Source organism: Saimiri boliviensis, chromosome 4 (assembly GCF_048565385.1).
Source record: "Saimiri boliviensis isolate mSaiBol1 chromosome 4, mSaiBol1.pri, whole genome shotgun sequence".
Lineage (NCBI taxonomy): Eukaryota > Metazoa > Chordata > Mammalia > Primates > Cebidae > Saimiri > Saimiri boliviensis.
The window spans coordinates 48,201,782-48,218,993 of record NC_133452.1 but is presented as its reverse complement, the minus strand read 5'-3'; the positions used below and the strand labels follow the sequence as shown (position 1 = coordinate 48,218,993).

At 37.8% G+C, this 17,212-nt stretch overlaps 1 protein-coding gene across 7 annotated transcripts in view; it reads right to left on the bottom strand.

The window, feature by feature from the left end:
• The window catches only part of TBC1D32 (TBC1 domain family member 32), a 229,236-nt gene extending 212,814 nt beyond the window's left edge, over positions 1 to 16,422 (bottom strand). For 2 of the 7 annotated variants that reach the window (XM_074397556.1, XM_074397559.1), the window contains exons 1-3: positions 16,247 to 16,422; positions 15,943 to 16,099; positions 2,543 to 2,704 (exon numbers count right to left, since the gene is read on the bottom strand). In XM_074397556.1, the coding sequence (XP_074253657.1) occupies positions 2,543 to 2,704; positions 15,943 to 16,097 (317 nt within the window). In that variant the 5' untranslated portion in view covers positions 16,098 to 16,099; positions 16,247 to 16,422. Of the gene's footprint in view, positions 1 to 2,542; positions 2,705 to 6,940; positions 7,059 to 15,942; positions 16,100 to 16,242 lie in introns of those variants that run through there. The other 5 variants (XM_074397557.1, XM_010342952.3, XM_010342953.3 and 2 more) reach the window with 5 other exon arrangements.
• Between the last annotated feature and the right edge of the window lie 790 nt (positions 16,423 to 17,212).

Below are 17,212 nucleotides of genomic sequence, written 5' to 3'. Positions count from 1 at the left end.
AATTCTTAATGATACACAGGATAAGGATAATGGTACTTAAAATCCACAGAAAATCTACAAGTTTTGCTTTGAACATAAATGTTTACAGCAAACCTTTTATAAAAGACCAACGTAAATTATTCTGTGAGAAATACAAAATGGCCACAGGCGGTAGCAAATAATTTTAAAAAGTGAATTAAAAAGTAGTGTCATACCATCAATATCAAGAGTTATGTGAACTAAAACTCAATAGCAGCCATTACAGTTTTGAAAAGACTAAGAAAAAACAGACATAAAATAGAATATAAACACCATTGAATAGATTCCTTCATGCTTTGCAAGTTTTAAAGACTACAGAAACAAAAAGCTCTAAGAAGTAGTGAATAAAAATCACATCAATTAACAATGAAAATCGATAGAGTAAGTACTTTCACTCATTATATGAGTAATACTGTAATATTATATAGATCCTACAAATAAATTCTTCTGTGTGCAAACATCTGCTTAAAAAAATCAAAATGTTTAATTACAAAAACACTTTATGACAATTGAAATGTTGTTTACAGATGTAGCGTTGATACATTAGCCCTAAGTGATTTCTAAAGAATCACCAAAAAAAAAAAAAAAGCCTGAAAAAAAAAATATGCCGTACAACATAAAATCTTTTATCCATGGTTCATAAAGTGGAAAATAAACATTTACTGAGTCATTTAAAATCTTTGTGAGGTAATTATTACTGTATTAATTTTAACACATGGATGAACTAAAACACAGGAAAATCAAATAGCTTACCTAGAGATAAAAAGTAATTTCCTAGAAGTACCATATAAAATTCTGCTCTTACCACGAAAATACTTTCATTAACTGACTAATAAAGTATTTTAGTATTCCTTCTAGAATTAAGTTTAATGATACACCTAGAAACAGACTTACTAAGAATTATATTATCCAAAGATAAAGATGATTTTATTTTTCATTTTCCCCAAATCAAGAAATAAGAAATCTTAATCTCTTTGACTTGTGCTTGATATAGATTAGTGCTTTGAACTTGCTAAATTTATTAAAACAGTTATACGATGTCACTTTGTCAATGAATAACATATTAATTTAAATAATACAATCAGTTGTCCCAAAAAGGAAGAGCTCTTGTATAAAATAATTTTTTAAAAATTTAACTAATTAAAAGTAAATTAGATTTAATACTTTAAAATATAGTCAGTAATATAAGCTCAGGTATATATTCAAATGTCTCTGATACTGGAAATATGAACCACAGCAGGTCTTCAAATGGCATCACATAATTCAACATATTTTCATTATAACTTTGATGAGAAAAAAAAATCAATGATGGCTTCCTGCCTAGGGTTGATTCCCACCTTGTACCCTGAGAGGCCAGGAAGGATAGGCTGCCAGCAACCCTGAAGTGGAATAATTATTCCAGTTAAATAATTACCTTGTTCTTTTTAATTTTCCTTAAATGTGCATATAGCTCACATTTATTTCAGTGTTTAATATGAGAAGTATTTTCATCTTTATTTAGAAGTTTGGTGATGTTTCTTTGACCAGAAATACGCTATAGGAACTTAACTCTTGTTTATATCAATTAACCTAGACCACAAAAAAGTGAAGGAGCAAGTCATGCAAATATTTAGGAAAAGAACATTCTAGGTAGCAGGAGCAACATGACTGCAAATCCCTCAGGGAGGGGACTTACTTGGCTTTTTGAGAAAGAACAGGCAAGATCACGGTGGCTAGAGCAGTATGAGAAGGAATACGGTAAGAAACGGGGCAGGAGATGGAGCAGAAGGCCCATGGTAGGCCTTGCTGGCTACAAAAAGAATTCCAGATTTTGCTCAGAAGGAGGTAGGAAGCCTTTGGGGAGTTTGGATGAAAAGGTGTCATGATCTGACTCACTGTTTTAAAGAATCATTCTGACTGCTACAAGGGAAACAGATCATGAGGGACAGGGATTGGGGTGCTGGAAGGAAGGAAGGAAGGGAGGAAGGAAGGAAGGGAGGGAGGGAGGGAGGGAGGGAGGAGGGAGGGAAGAAGAAAGGAAGGGAAGGAGAGAGGGAGGGAGGGAGGGAGGAAGGAGGGAGGGAGGGAGAAAGGAGGGAGGGAAGGGAGGAAGGAAAGAAGGAAATAAGGGAGGGAGGGAGGGAGTGGAGAAAGAGAGGGAGGGAGGGAAAGAGGGAGGGAAGGAAGGAAAGAAGGGAGGAAGGGAGGGAGGGAGAAAGAGGGAGGGAGGGAAAAAAGGAAAGAAGGGAGGAAGAGAGGGAAGGAGGGGAGAAAGAGGGAGGGAGGAAAGAAGGAGGGAGGGAAGGAAGGAAGGAAAGAAGGGAGAGAGGGAAGGAGAGAGGGAGGGAGGGAGGAAGGAGGGAGAGAAGGAAGGAAGGAAAGAAGGGAGGGAGGAAGGGAAGGAAGGAAGGAAGGGAGGCGGGGAAGAAGGGAGGGAAAGAAGAAAGGAGGGAGGGAGGGAGGAAGGGGGGAGAGAGAAGGAAGAATGGAAGGGGGTCTTACTAAAGGATAAGTTATTTGAAAATATTATTATGGGCATACTCACTCTTTGGAGTCCTGAGTTCTTTTACTAACATGCTGTACAACTGTGTCATAGCCACATTCTTCACCCTGATTCTCATCAGATGTGCATTTTTCCATTTCTTCTTCAATCATAGAACCCAAAGTGGTACATATATGCTGTCTAAGGTATTTCACAAATTCATAGCTGAAACAAATATTTAGAAAATAAATGCAGTAAATATCATAAGCATATTCAGGAGAAAAGATCAACACAGAAAGGTAACATTAAGATTTCTTACCTTAACTAGGATTTTAATTGGTCATTCATCACAAACCACAAGCTAATCTACAAATTTTTGGCTTTTTTTTCAGGGACACTTGGCAAAAATCACCATTTAAAGATTACCACAGTAGGGAAAATCAAATTTCAGAAGCAGTTTAAACTTAAGTGGGTTAGAAGTCTCTTCACATTTCCCTTTTATGCTCCTATCTTTAACATGTGACAGTCAAGAGTATGAAAAAAGTTGTTAAGGATTTTCAGTTATTCAAGTTGATGAGAAAAATGATCTAGAATATAGTAACCGTTAAATAGGAAATTGGAAAAAGTTAACTTTCATCATCAGAAGAGTTTCGTGTATATCTGGAAAGTAGTAACTAACATGACTTCCACCTAAACAGTTCCTACCTTACTAAGATTATCACTGTCATTAAATTCGAGACACATTTTATCTTGGTATTAAAGCACTCATAGATTCCAATTTATCACCCCAGATTTACATCCCGTTACTACATACACATGCCTAATGCTCCATGTGATTTTTATTCCCAATACCTTTGAAAACATTATTTCACCCACTTAGAGTGTTTTGCCACCACTCCTATAGATTATCTTCTACAGCCTAAAATGCTACCTTCTGATAAAAGCTTTCTTTGTTTCTCAACAACTGATACCCTTTCTAACCTAAGACCCAACAGTACTCTGTCCTTCTCTATTGGCACTCAAAACACTTTGTCGGATGCAGTTACATGACCTGCTGAATCGTCTACTTGGTTCCCGACCACTTCTAAGCCCAGATGTCTACATTGTGTATAGACTTGACAACAAAACAAATCCACTTGTCTATCATCTGAAATACTCTGTACATAGTAGACACTTTATAAACACTTGTTAGATTGAAATACAGCACTGGGGAAAGGTTTATCTCTTCATTTTCTACATCAGTGGCTGTGAATTTGAATTTTCTAAACGTTTGTTTTCATTAATTCCTCATTCATTTAATGTCTATTAACACATTTCTGATGACATCATGCTATAATTACCCCCCATATATGGCTTCGTATCCTTTCTATAATCTCGTATAAGAAAAAGAGAAGAGGAATGAAAAGAAAAAAAAAAGAAAGTGTACAGCAAAAAGCACTCTTCTCTTTCCACCTACTCACAATTTTGGCACTAACAGCATTGTTTTTTAAGACTTTCAAACTTGAGAACGTGGAATGCTCTTTCATGTCTGCATCTTCTGCACCCCTTGCCCATCAATTCAATCATATCGATTCAGCCACCAATACATGTCAATGTTTCCTGTGCAATCCTGACTTTCATCACTGCCTCCCTTTTTTCTCTATCAATCAGTACAAAGCCATATCACTTCACACAGAGATTACTGCAGTGGCCTTCTTGTCTTCTCACTTCTCTCTCCTCTTCCTTCTCATATTCATACCCCACACTGTAGTCATATTAGCCTTCCAAAGTAACTGATTTTATTATTTCGGTCACAGCTAGAGCCATTTTACTCATACCAATACCTCATACCATATCATGCATGCATATAATGCCTCAGTAAATATTTGCTGAATTAAAACAAAATTATCGGCTGCCTATTATCTTTCATGGTCTAATACAGCTTCTTTGTCCTGGACTTTAAATATCTAATCAATCAAATCTCTTTATAAGAGTATCTCTACTAAAATGAGGCTGCATTCAATATTCCCAACAAACCTCCAACCATGTTTATCTTCTTATAAGAAAGTGATAAACTGGTCAGGCATGGGGGCTCACACCTGAAATCCCAGCACTTTGAGAGGCTGAGGCAGGCAGATCATGAGGTCAGGAGATAAAGGCCATCCTGGCCAACATGGTGAAATCCCGTCTCTAATAAAAATACATAAATTAGCTGGGTGTGGTGGCATGTGCCTGTAGTCCCAGCTAATCAGGAGGCTGAAGCTGAAGAATTGCTTAAACCCAGGAGGCAGAGGTTGCAGTTAGCCGAGATCGCGTCACTGTACTCCAGCCTGGTGACAGAGTGAGTCGCCATCTCAAAAAAAAAAAAAAAGGTAATAAACTAACTTTAAGTGACTACCATGCTAAACTCTGTGCTAAGCACTTTATTAATATATTTTATTTACCATATGTTAAGCAAAATAGATGAGGACACAGATTCAAAACATGAAAAAACCTTGTTAAATTCACAAGCTACCAATTTGTTCACTTTACTCCAAAGCTCATGTTACTCCCATTAAACCCATAATCCTACACGGTCCCAAAGATGTAAAAATATCAACGATGTTGTATTTTGTACTTGTAAATTGAGTGAAAAGGGAAATAAATAAATGTAATACTCACATCTTTACTAATTTGTATATTATTTCAATTTCTTTCATTTTGAGAGAAAAATTAACAATTCTCTAAAATTTATAACTGGCATATTAAATTTAAAAGTATAATGTAGTAAAATATTTAAATTATTGATTGAATTTACATTAAAATGTTCAATATTTATACTCGATGTTTAGCTAGTAAATTATATGCATTAAGAGAGTAAGTATTAAGAAAAGCAGAAGAGGAAGATGAAGCTATTTTGTAAATCTAATGTCCTATACCATTAGATTGAAATAGTAAACATTAATTTTCAAAAGTACAGTCCAAGAAAAACAAAATCCAGAGCTCACTAAATCATATATCATAGAAAACAGACTCTAATCACCCTCTAAATAGTTTGTGCTTCTTTTGGTAATTCATCACTGCCTTACATTATTTGAAGATCTTCCCATACACATGGAAACTTCCTATCTACACTAAATATTAACTTATTATTTCATTTGTGTGTGTCCAATTATAAACCAAATATTTGCACATTCTATACAAAACAGTGAAATCACACAGGTAAGAAAAATAATTCAAAAATTAAGGTTTCAAGAGAACCCTAAAGATGCTCTCAGTTGTGTCATATCTGACAATCCCCATACTGCTTCTACACACAGTCGGCTCTGAGACAGAGTTGGCAGATGAGCATCATGACATAAGTCAAAACAGGCTCTTAGTTCTCCACCACAACCATGCCTTCACAACCATGAACCCGATGAATCAAGAATCAGAACATCTGATATTTCAATTCCATAAAACTATCACTGCTTTCTTTGAAACATCCTTAAAAATGAAAAAAAAAAAAAAAAATCCTAGAATGGATTATCCTTTCAACCCAACCATTATCACCTCACATCTAGCTTTTAACTACCAGGCAAAGAAAGAGAAAAACGAATGTGATAGGAAGTACAGAGAGAGGAGACTGGAGAGGTCCTTAAAACTCTACTTCCTTCACAATCCTGCCCAAAGTTAGTCAGTCAGACACACCACTGTTTTCCTCCACACCTCTGAAATATTTAGCAGCAAATGGAAGATGGAGATAGTCCAAGTTTTTTCTCTGAAACTGAAGGAAGAACCTCTCTGAAGAGGAATTCTACATCTCACCACCAATATCTACTATGAAAAGATAGAATTACCCTTATTTCTTAGTTTTTATCAGCCAATTAGAAGAAATGAATATTTAACTGAGAAGTATAACTCTGGGTATGCTTTGTTATAAAGCCCAATCTGTAAGCAACACAAAGGATATATCTGTAACTGAGAGCATAAGGAAATTTAACACAAGCACTTTAATAAAATATAGTCAATAAAGCTAAGAAAATGCAATTCTAAGACAAAAGACATCAAAAAAAAATCCCTACAGAGAAGGAAGGGATAGAGAGAGATTCTTAAAGGATACAAAATTACAGCTAGACAGGCGGAATAAGTTCATGTTCTATTCCACTGTGGGATGACTGTAGTAACAAAAATGCATTACATAGTTTCAAATATCTATAAGAAAGATACTGAATTGAAAGAAATGATAAATGTTTTAGATGATGAATATGTTAATTACTGTGACTTGATCACTCTCTGTGAATGGAACCATCACTATGTACTTCACAAATATGTTCAATTATTGTTTGTCATTTTAAAAGTAAAATTCATTTTTTAAAAAAACATCAGGCCGGGCGCGGTAGCTCATGCCTGTAATCCCAGCACTTTCGGAGGCCAAGGCGGGTGGATCACAAGGTCAAGAGATCGAGACTATACTGGTCAACATGGTGAAACCCCGTCTCTACTAAAAATACGAAAAATTACCTGGGCATGGTGGCACGTGCCTGTAATCCCAGCTATTCAGGAGGCTGAGGCAGAAGAATTGCCTGAACCCAGGAGGCGAAGGTTGTGGTGAGCCGAGATTGCGCCATTGCACTCCAGCCTGGGTAACAAGAGCGAAACTCCATCTCAAAAAAAAAATTTCCACTATTTAGCAACAGCTGTAAACAGTAAATATCCTGAAAAACTTTTAAATCTACTCTGTGGATATTCGAATAACCTCATGCTTTTTTCTAGTGATAAAATTTTTACCTGTTAACCACAGTAATATCTCCAGAAGACTCATTCAAAATGCTTCTAGGTTTTCATCTAAGTTCTAAATTAAATGAACCCAAGGTTAAATCTTGTTTTAAGAGGTTATTGCTCTATTCAAAAGAATCTTCTAGAAAAAAAAAAGTCTCCAGGGGTGGAAAGGCCCTTTATCATGAAAGGACTGCCAGGCTGCCTCTATACCCTCAGGGTGTTCTACTGACTCAGGGACCACTGAGAATCTTTGGGAGCCTCCAATCCCAAATTAATGAACATAGTCATTTCTTCAAGTGGGCCTTCTACTCTTTAGGTAGGATTACCCAAGACTTCAAATTTTCATCCAACAATTAATTTTACATTGTTTCTTTTACCATTGGAATTCATGGCAGTACCCCATAAAATACTAAATAAAGTAGCTAATGGCGCCCCAGGATAGAAAATATTGTTATAATGATGAGAACAACAGACACTGGGACTCTAAAAGATAGGAGACAGGGAGGAAGCAAGAGTTAAAAAAACTACCTATCAAGGCACTATGTTTACTATTTAAGCAACACGACCAATAGAAGCCCAAACCTCAGCATCATGCAATATACCCATGTAACAAACCTAGGCATGTATTCCCAGAATCTAAAAAAAGAAAATTATTATTGCAATGGAGAGGGAAAAACACAGTTCTACAAAATTAAGTACTGTGTTTCCCACACTGTCATCCTGATAGCATTGGTGCTATGTACTAGCTCTTACGAAATCTCTATCTCATCCCAAAGATTGACAGTAACTACTGATTTTTAAATCAAATATTACCATTGCATCAGTTTTAGAAAATAACCTGGAGGTATAACATATTCTAGTTATTTTGTATAAAAGCCCTGGATGCCACAAGAAGACTTTCAAAAGGTCCTTATACTCCTCCCAGGGGTTGCAAAGTCAGACACTACCGAGGGAAGCTAGCCATGTGTGAGAGAGAATGGACAGAGGCTGTGGTGAAATGAAGACATGCCCCAACTAAAGGCAAAGCTTCTACACAGTTCCAGCAACTTGTCTCTAAGAAATATGAGCCTGATGTTAACCTGCTAATGTTTTAAGAAAAGCTAGAAAACTGACTTTTAACGTTCTCTCTCAATTTTGAAATGATGATTTCCTTCTTCTTTTTTAATGTAGTCAAAGTAAACATGTCCACAAACCAAATACGGCCTGCAGGATGCTACTTTGACCTTTCTATACCCTCTGTCTCCAAGAATTACAAAATTCTAGTCAGTAAAGATACTGGTGAATGCACTGCATGTTTAAAATTTCTATTCAGGAAATACAAAATCTCTCTGAAAAATCTATACCACGCTTAATAACTTATTTTAAAATATTCCTTTTTTTTTTTTTTTTTTTTTTTTTGAGACAGAGTTTCACTCTTGTTACCCAGGCTGGAGTGCAATGGCGCGATCTCGGCTCACCGCAACCTCCGCCTCCCGGGTTCAAGCAATTCTCCTGCCTCAGCCTCCTGAATAGCTGGGATTACAGGCACGTGCCACCATGCCCAGCTAATTTTTTTTTTTTTTTGTATTTTTAGTAGAGACGGGGTTTCACCATGTTGACTAGGATGGTCTCGATCTCTTGACCTCGTGATCCACCCGCCTCAGCCTCCCAAAGTGCTGGGATTACAGGCTTGAGCCACCGCGCCCGGCCAAAATATTCTTAATAGGTTGAATTTAAATCAATTCTCCTACAATTTAGGTTCTATCCTTTCAGCTCTTTAAGCAGGCTGTTAACCTTTTCAGATTTCACATATGCCAATTGTGCTTAAAATATCAAGACTGTAATAGGAATAATATAGCTTTGAATGACATGGGTTACAATAAATACAACTTCCACCTATTTCTATTTTAATTTAAGTATCCTAGTATTCGTTATTCATTTTAAAATTTTCTAGTAACTGGTTTTACTACAGCTTTTTTGTTTGTTTGTTTTGTTTTGTTTTTTTGAGACAGAGTTTTGCTCTTCTTGCCCAGGCTGGAGTGCAATAGCGTGATCTTGGCTCACCACAACCTCAACGTCCCAGGTTCAAGCAATTCTCCTGCCTCAGCCTCCCGAGTAGCTGGGATTACAGGTATGTGCCACCATGCGTGGCTAATTTTGTATTTTGGGGTTTCTCCACGTTGATCAAGCTGGTCTTGAACTCCCGATCTCAGGTGATCTGCCCACCTCCAGCTCCCAAAGTGCTGCGGTTATAGGCATGAGCCATCGCTACAGTTGTTTAAAAGATATAGTCTGTACGATGAATAAACAAGTTCATAATTGTTATACTTCTTTTAATAATCTATGAAGCAGGTTTTCTTCATGTTTAAATTCTGAAGTTTATACTGACCAATCTTGCTAAATTTCAGTTGCTCACTACTTAATGGTGAGGATAACCCTAAAATTAAAATTTTTTTTATATAATAGTGTTTTCATATACTTTGACATTTTTCTCACCGAATATACTATACATACATTTGACTAACCTTGTTCCTTTAGAAGTAATTTAATGAGAAAAAAATAAAAATGTGGTTCCAGTGACACTATTATTAAATGAATATGAAATATCTTTTACAAAATATTCTTCAAAGAGGGACATTAAAACCCAAGAGAACAGCTATTTGTTAATAAAGAAATACATGTGGAGTGGAGCTCACCAGATTTCAGAAGCAGCTCAACTAAAATACACAGCAATGTATCTGATCATTCATCACTAGTAACTGATGATTTGAAATTCTTCACATTTACATAAAAAAATTACCAAGCTGAGTAAAAGAACATTCACTTTTTCCATTCTTTTTTCTCCAGACTTCTTACCTATATCTTCCAAGAAAATGCAATAACTGTTTTCTATGATAAACTTCTGACACGTTCAGAATGTTCATATAAAAATATGGAGAGGTACAGAAGTTACTTTTACAAAATAATGACATTAAAAAATCTAATTGGTACAAGTTTGTTTCAAAAAAGTCATCCTTTCAGCTATTTATAAAAGTAAGAAATATTCAATCATATATGGAAATAATTATCACTAATGATGTTTTTTAAAAGTATTTTATTACAGGTTAGGAATTATAATTAGTGGTTATAATGCTGACATGAGGAATTCTTAAAATAGGTTATATTTTAGAATCACAGAATTTATTAAATGACAAACTTAAGCTTATATATCACATTAGTGTATAAGAGGCCATGGAGTAGAAAGAACGAGTATTTTACATCTCCTACAACTTTTTAGGCCAAAAAATAAGCTTTTGGTTCATGATAAACAATTACAAGGAATTCATTCATTAATTATAGAAGCATACATAATTCTTGGTAATTTCTCCATACAGGTATATCACCTTACAGAATGACTATTTTCTTATTTTATTTTGTTTTATTTTGAGACAGGGTCTTGCTGTTGCCTAGGCTCATTGCAGTGAGCTCGGATGCAGCCTTAACATTCTGGGCTCAAGAGATCCTCCCACCTCAGACTTATAAGTAGCTGAGACTACAGGCACGTGCCACTGTACCCAACTAATTTTTATATTTTTTGTAGAGACACGGTTTTGCCATGTTGCCCAAGCTAGTCTTGAACTCCTGGTGTTAAGTGATCTGCCAACCCAGACCTTCCAAAGTGCTGGGATTACAGGCATGAGCAACTGAGCCTGACCCAGTAGGAGTATTTTCCTGAAGTTACGACTTAAACATACTAGAGTTTCCTGATTAAAAAATCACCGGTAGATGGATTAAAGACTTAAACATAAGACCTAACACCATAAAAACCCTAGAAGAAAATCTAGGCAAAACCATTCAGGACATAGGCATAGGCAAGGACTTCATGATCAAAACAACAAAAGCACTGGCAACAAAAGCCAAAATAGACAAATGGGACCTAATCAAACTCCACAGCTTCTGCACGGCAAAAGAAACAGTCAGGAGAGTGAATCGGCAACCAACAGAATGGGAAAAAATTTTTGCAGTTTACCCATCTGACAAAGGGCTGATATCCAGAATTTACAAAGAACTAAAACAGATTTGCAAGAAAAAAACAAGCCCATTCAAAAGTGGGCAAAGGATATGAACAGACACTTTACAAAAGAAGACATACATGAGGCCAACAAACATATGAAAAAATGCTCATCATCACTAGTCATTAGAGAAATAGAGAAATGCAAATCAAAACTACTTTGAAATACCATCTCACACCAGTTCGAATGGCAATCATTAAAAAATCTGGAGACAACAGATGCTGGAGAGGATGTGGAGAAATAGGAACACTTTTACACTGTTGGTGGGAGTATAAATTAGTTCAACCATTGTGGAAGACAGTGTGGCGATTCCTCACGGACCTAGAAATAGAAATTCCATTTGGCCCAGCAATCCCATTACTGGGTATATATCCAAAGGATTATAAATCATTCTACTACAAGGACATATGCACACAAATGTTCACTACAGCACAGTTTACAATAGCAAAGACCTGGAACCAACCAAAATGCCCATCGATGATAGACTGGACAGGGAAAATGTGGCACATATACACCATGGAATATTATGCAGCCATCAAAAACGATAAGTTTGTGTCCTTTGTAGGGACATGGATGAACCTGGAAACCATCATTCTCAGCAAACTGACACAAGGGCAGAAAATCAAACAGTGTGTTCTCACTCATAGGTGGGTGCTGAACAATGATAATACATGGACACAGGGAGGGGAGCACTACACACTGGGGTCTGTTGGGGGCAAATAGGGTAGGGACAGGGGGGTGGGGAGTTGGGGAGAGATAGCATGGGGAGAAATGCCAGATATAGGTGAAGGGGAGGAAGGCAGCAAATCACACTGCCAGGTGTGTACCTATGCAACAATCTTGTATGTTCTTCACATGTACCCCAAAATCTAAAATGCAATAAAAAAAAATCACTGCTAAATTCTTCTGTAAAACAAAGAATAATACCCAATTCAATCAATATTACTGTGGTCCTTCCATATCAAAAACTTATCAAGTGAGAAGGCTACAAAGGTGAGCCTCTCCATTAGAGACCATTAAAATCATTAGAATTGGTAGGTACTTTAAAAAACAACAAAACACCATTTCTCATTGAAATGCTAGTCAACTATGCTCTAATTCTGAGGTCTCAACTCTAACTGCACATTAGACTTACATAGAAAACTTTGTTTAAAACCACCAAGGCCCAGCCTCTACCACTTCTCCTCAGCCAAAACCCCCTGGAAATTGTGATTCATTTGTGGTGAGGACCAAGCATTAGTATTTTTCTAAATAGCCCCCAGATGATTCCAGTGCAGTAAAGGTTGAAAGCAATGCTGCTTTATAGGGAGCCAGTCTGCATGTAAAAATTTACACAACACATACACACATAATGAAAGCAACGTCCTCTTCTCTCTCTCCCCTCCCACCAGGCCTCAAATCATTGCTGCCATTATTGGAGAAAAGCATAAGAGGTTGGATCTTTTAGAGAGTATGTACAGTTTACAGCAGAAAAAGAGAAGTGCCTATGAAAAGCAGAGATAGTATTTTAGCTGTCCCATAGAATAAATGCCTAGATATGGCTGTACTGTGTACACTGTAGTTTCTCCCCAACTGATATTTTCCCTCACTTTTTTATACTGCCTGAAATTATATCAACTGTCTTAAAACCATCTTACAAAAATGTTAACAGCCCAGCAACACAGTTTCCCGTAAGCCTTTTTTTTTTTTTTTTTTTTTTTGGAGATGGTGTCTCTCTCTCTCCCTCCATCATCACCCAGTCTGGAGTACAGCGGCAGGATCTCAGCTCACTGCAACTTTGGTCTTCGGAGTTGCTGGGATTCTCCTGCCTCAGCCTCCCAAGTAGCTGAGATTATCAGTGCCCACCACCATGTCTAGCTAACTTTTTTTTTGTATTTTCAGTAGAGACAGGGTTTCACCATGTTGGCCAGGCTGGTCTTGAACTCCTTAACTCAAGTGATCCATCTGCCTTGGCCTCTCAAAGTTCTGGAATTACCAGCATGAGCCACCATGCCCAGCCTCCCCTTATAAGTCTTTTAATGAGATTATTTTTGTTGATAATTACAGGCCAACATCACTTGGATTTAAGGAATCAATGTCCTAATAGTGGAGATGGAAAATGAGTAATTCTGAAATAAACACGTTGGAAAGGAAGACACACATAAGTGACTCTAGAACAGTAAGTGTTGAAGGAGAGGTCACTGAAAGAAAGAGAAATGAAAATATGAGCACCTGAAATAACTGACCTTTAAGATCCCTTCCAACTCTGAGATTGTAAAATTCTATGAAAATGCCAAAGTTAAGCAGCTCCTCTTTTCCCTTCCCTTCCCATTTTTTTTTTTTTAAGAGTTCCCTCCTCCTAAGACATAGATCTCTGGCTACTGCAGCTAAGACATTATAAATTTATTCTATTTTTAAGACTAAAAATGACTTTTAGGATTCTAAGTCAAGTCTTACTTTTAAGCTAGCTATAATTTGAGTGTGTCTGGATTGTTTTTTAGGCAGGCCACAAGTAAATAGCTTTAGTAAATAGTAACTATTAACTATGCATGTCATTCAACAAGCATTTATTTAATCTACCTAATGAGCTATTGAAGAGTAAATACAGTATTACAAGAGTCATTAGACTTCTGAGAGGAACCACAATAATCCAATTTTAACTTGAAAAAACATTTTTAAATGGATACAGCTAAAGCAATAATTATAGGCAAATGTGTAGCTTTAAATGTTTCTACTAAAAAAGAAAAAATAGCCTCAAATTAATAAGCTAGAATCCAGTACAATAAGGTTAAAGTTTTTCTCACATAAGAAAAAATAAAGAGCAGAAATTAATAAAACAAAAAATACTATATGTATCTATATAACAGAAAGGAGGAGAAAAAGCCAAAAGTTGGTTCTTTGAAAAGGCTAATAAAATAAATTTCTAGCATAACAGATGAAGAGCAAAAGTGGGAAGACACAAATAAAAAACGAAAAGGAACATTAGTACAGATTCTGGAAATACTAAAAAGATAACAGGATATTCGTGAAAACCTTTATTTAAATAAGTTTGAAAATCTAGATGAAATGGCCAAATTACCAGAATATGATACTAGCAAAAACTTATTCAGTAATTTACAGATTATTTAAACAACTCCATGTAAATTAAAAACCAGAAATGAAATCCCAAACATAATGCTTGATGTGGATGTGTGTGAGGTAAATTATCATTACATGAGCTTACAAAACATTCATCACCCAATCTATATTTGGAAAAGGTTCCAATTTTTCTGTAATCCACTGTTTAATAAATCTGTAGCTAATCAATAAAAGCCAGTCTCTGGTAGCTCCAGAATAAATAGCCTTATCATCTAATAACAGATATTAATAGTGAATTTAAGGAGAAAATGAAGAAGAAAATCATGGAAATACAAAAGAAATCGTACGTATAATCAGAAATACTAAAGAAATTAGAAACTCTATATTAATGAAGATTCCTTCCATGCTTTTTAAAACTCAATTGCGAAGTAGTGAAAACTATAAATAGTCCCCTATAAAACTGCAAATAAACACAAACGTGTGCATAGAACTTTAAAGAACTCAAAAATGCCCTGATGCACATATGCTATTGGTAGGCATTCCAGGTAAGTAGAACTTCAGGGTACCCAAGAGTATCCAAGAGTCAGTAAAGGTAGTGTAACTAGAAAAATTTCCAATGTCATCTCTGTCAGATCAAAATGAAATGCAAACACTAGATTAAAAATACTACTAATAATAATGAATGAAGGCACCTAGAGGTAGACTTGTAAATTCAGAGGCTTAACTAAAATTATATGAACCAAATCGAAAGAAAAACATAAGTCTCTAAAGATCTTCAAGCTCTACTTCAAAGGGCACCTCATTCATTAAACCTGTTTTCCCTATTGCTCCCACTCTGTCACTTACATTTCTGATTCGTATCACAGACATTAGTTATGTGGCTTGCCCCTTTAGAGAAACTTAAAAAGCTATTCCAGAGGAAACTAACGATCTCACGTCCATATTCCTTTTGCAGTGCTCGGAGTGAAAAATTTGTGCAACCACTGAAAATGTCAGCAAAGGAGCTAAGATCGCTGGAACTCATTGCTTTAATAAAGTACAGGAATCCCTTGAAATCGTGAAGTATTCTTTCAAAGAGATTACTGCGCTGCCCGGGTGAGACTCGGGGGAATGGATTATTAGGATATGCTGGTTGTAGCAGTAAAAATATGAGGGCGGCGGTCAGCCGCGGTGGCTCACGCCTGTAATCTCAGCACTTTGGGAGGCTGAGACCAGCAGATCACTTGAGGTCAGGAGTTCAAGACCAGCCTGGCCAACATGGTGAAACCCGTCTCTATTAGCCGGCTCAAATTAGCCGGGTCCAGTGGCGGGCACCTGTAATCCCAGCTACTCAGGAGGCTGAGGCTGGAGAATCACTTGAACCCGGAAGGCGAAGGCTGCAGTGAGCCCAGATCGTCCCACTGCAATCCAGCTGGGACGACAGAGTGAGATTCCACCTCAAAAAATCTAGAGAGAGAGACAGAAAGAGGCCGCAGAAGCTTTAGGAAATAAGAATAAATGTTAAATAAATTCGACGTTTTGGCAAATAAAAGAAAACGTAAACCTCCAAGTTGGGCACTATTTTAACAACAATAATCAAACTAATCTTGTCGACCCTTCTCTGGACCCGCTCTGGATCAATGATTTGTAGGCTTACGACATCAAAAGCAACTTTACTTGTGGAAATTTTCGTCAGTTTCCTCCAGATGTAAAAGAATCTCCTCGGCACACTCCAGGGAGGGGGCACCCGTGATTTTCTCCTTCACGCTCTGGAACAACTGCCTCAGCATTGCCTGCACCATCGCTTGGTCCTCGCTGGAGAAAGGCGCCATCCCTGCGGGAATCAAACGCCCACTCTCACCACCTCGGGTCGGAGCAAAACCCGCGCACTGCGCACGCGCACCCCCACCCCGCCCCGGCTACACGCGCAGTCGTTCCCAGGGAGACCGCGGCGAGCGCTTGTGGGTGGGCCCTCACTTGCCCGCGCGTCGTTTCGGAAAACGAGTCACCTTCCTTTGGGGAAGCAGGGGTCCGCGAGCTCTCGCCTGTTACTCGCCGCCGCTAGCCTTCAGTACCAACAGACCTCAGGCTCTCCCGACCGACAACGCAAGAGACAGCAGGAATGATCTGACGGGCGGGCCCGACGACGGAACGTCAGCGATGCGCGTGACGTCAGCTCGTTGATGAGTCTTCCCCGGTGGGAAGGCGGGCCACCAGCTGACCTGGGGGCGCCCAGAAAACGTTCGGGTCAGCTCTCGCTAGCCGCCGCGTTGTGGATGGGAGGGAAGAAAGTCTGAAGAGAAAGTGATCAGTAAAAGAAAGATAGTAGAAGTGAAACTGAAAGTAGCCTGGCGAGCCTCAAGTGAAGAGGGAAGGGTATTGAAAAGTTGCGGTGGTGTTTTCCTCTACCAGCCAACACCTGTTGGGTTCCTACGCCTTACCGCTTTCCTCACGAGGAGCTCGCTAGGAGTTAGGAAGACACCCTCGCTGAATAACAGAACAGGAAATTAACGATTACGATACAGTGCAATGAAATGTGACGCTAGGAAATTAAAAAAAAAAAAAATGTGCCAAGTAGGTGCTGTGGAGACCCAGAATTACATTTCAACCCAGTAGAGGAATTAAGGAAAGAAGCAAAGAGAGCAAACAGGACATGCAAAGAACCGGAGCCTCAAGTGTAGGCACTTGAGGTAATAGGGTTAGAAAGAGGAGGTGAGGAAGCTAAAGAAGTAAATTGGTGACATCTGGAAGAGTCTAATCTGTTGGCATGTTAAGGGATTCGAGATTTTCCTGCAAGTAGTAGGATGCAATTGAATTCCAAGGAGACACCATGTGATATCGTATACCAAGATTATTCTGCAGGAAGCTGCAATGGATATTCATGGTCCTTCATCCAGTTACCAGTCTGGATCAATTCACCAGACCATGGTTATCTCCAGGCTGTAAG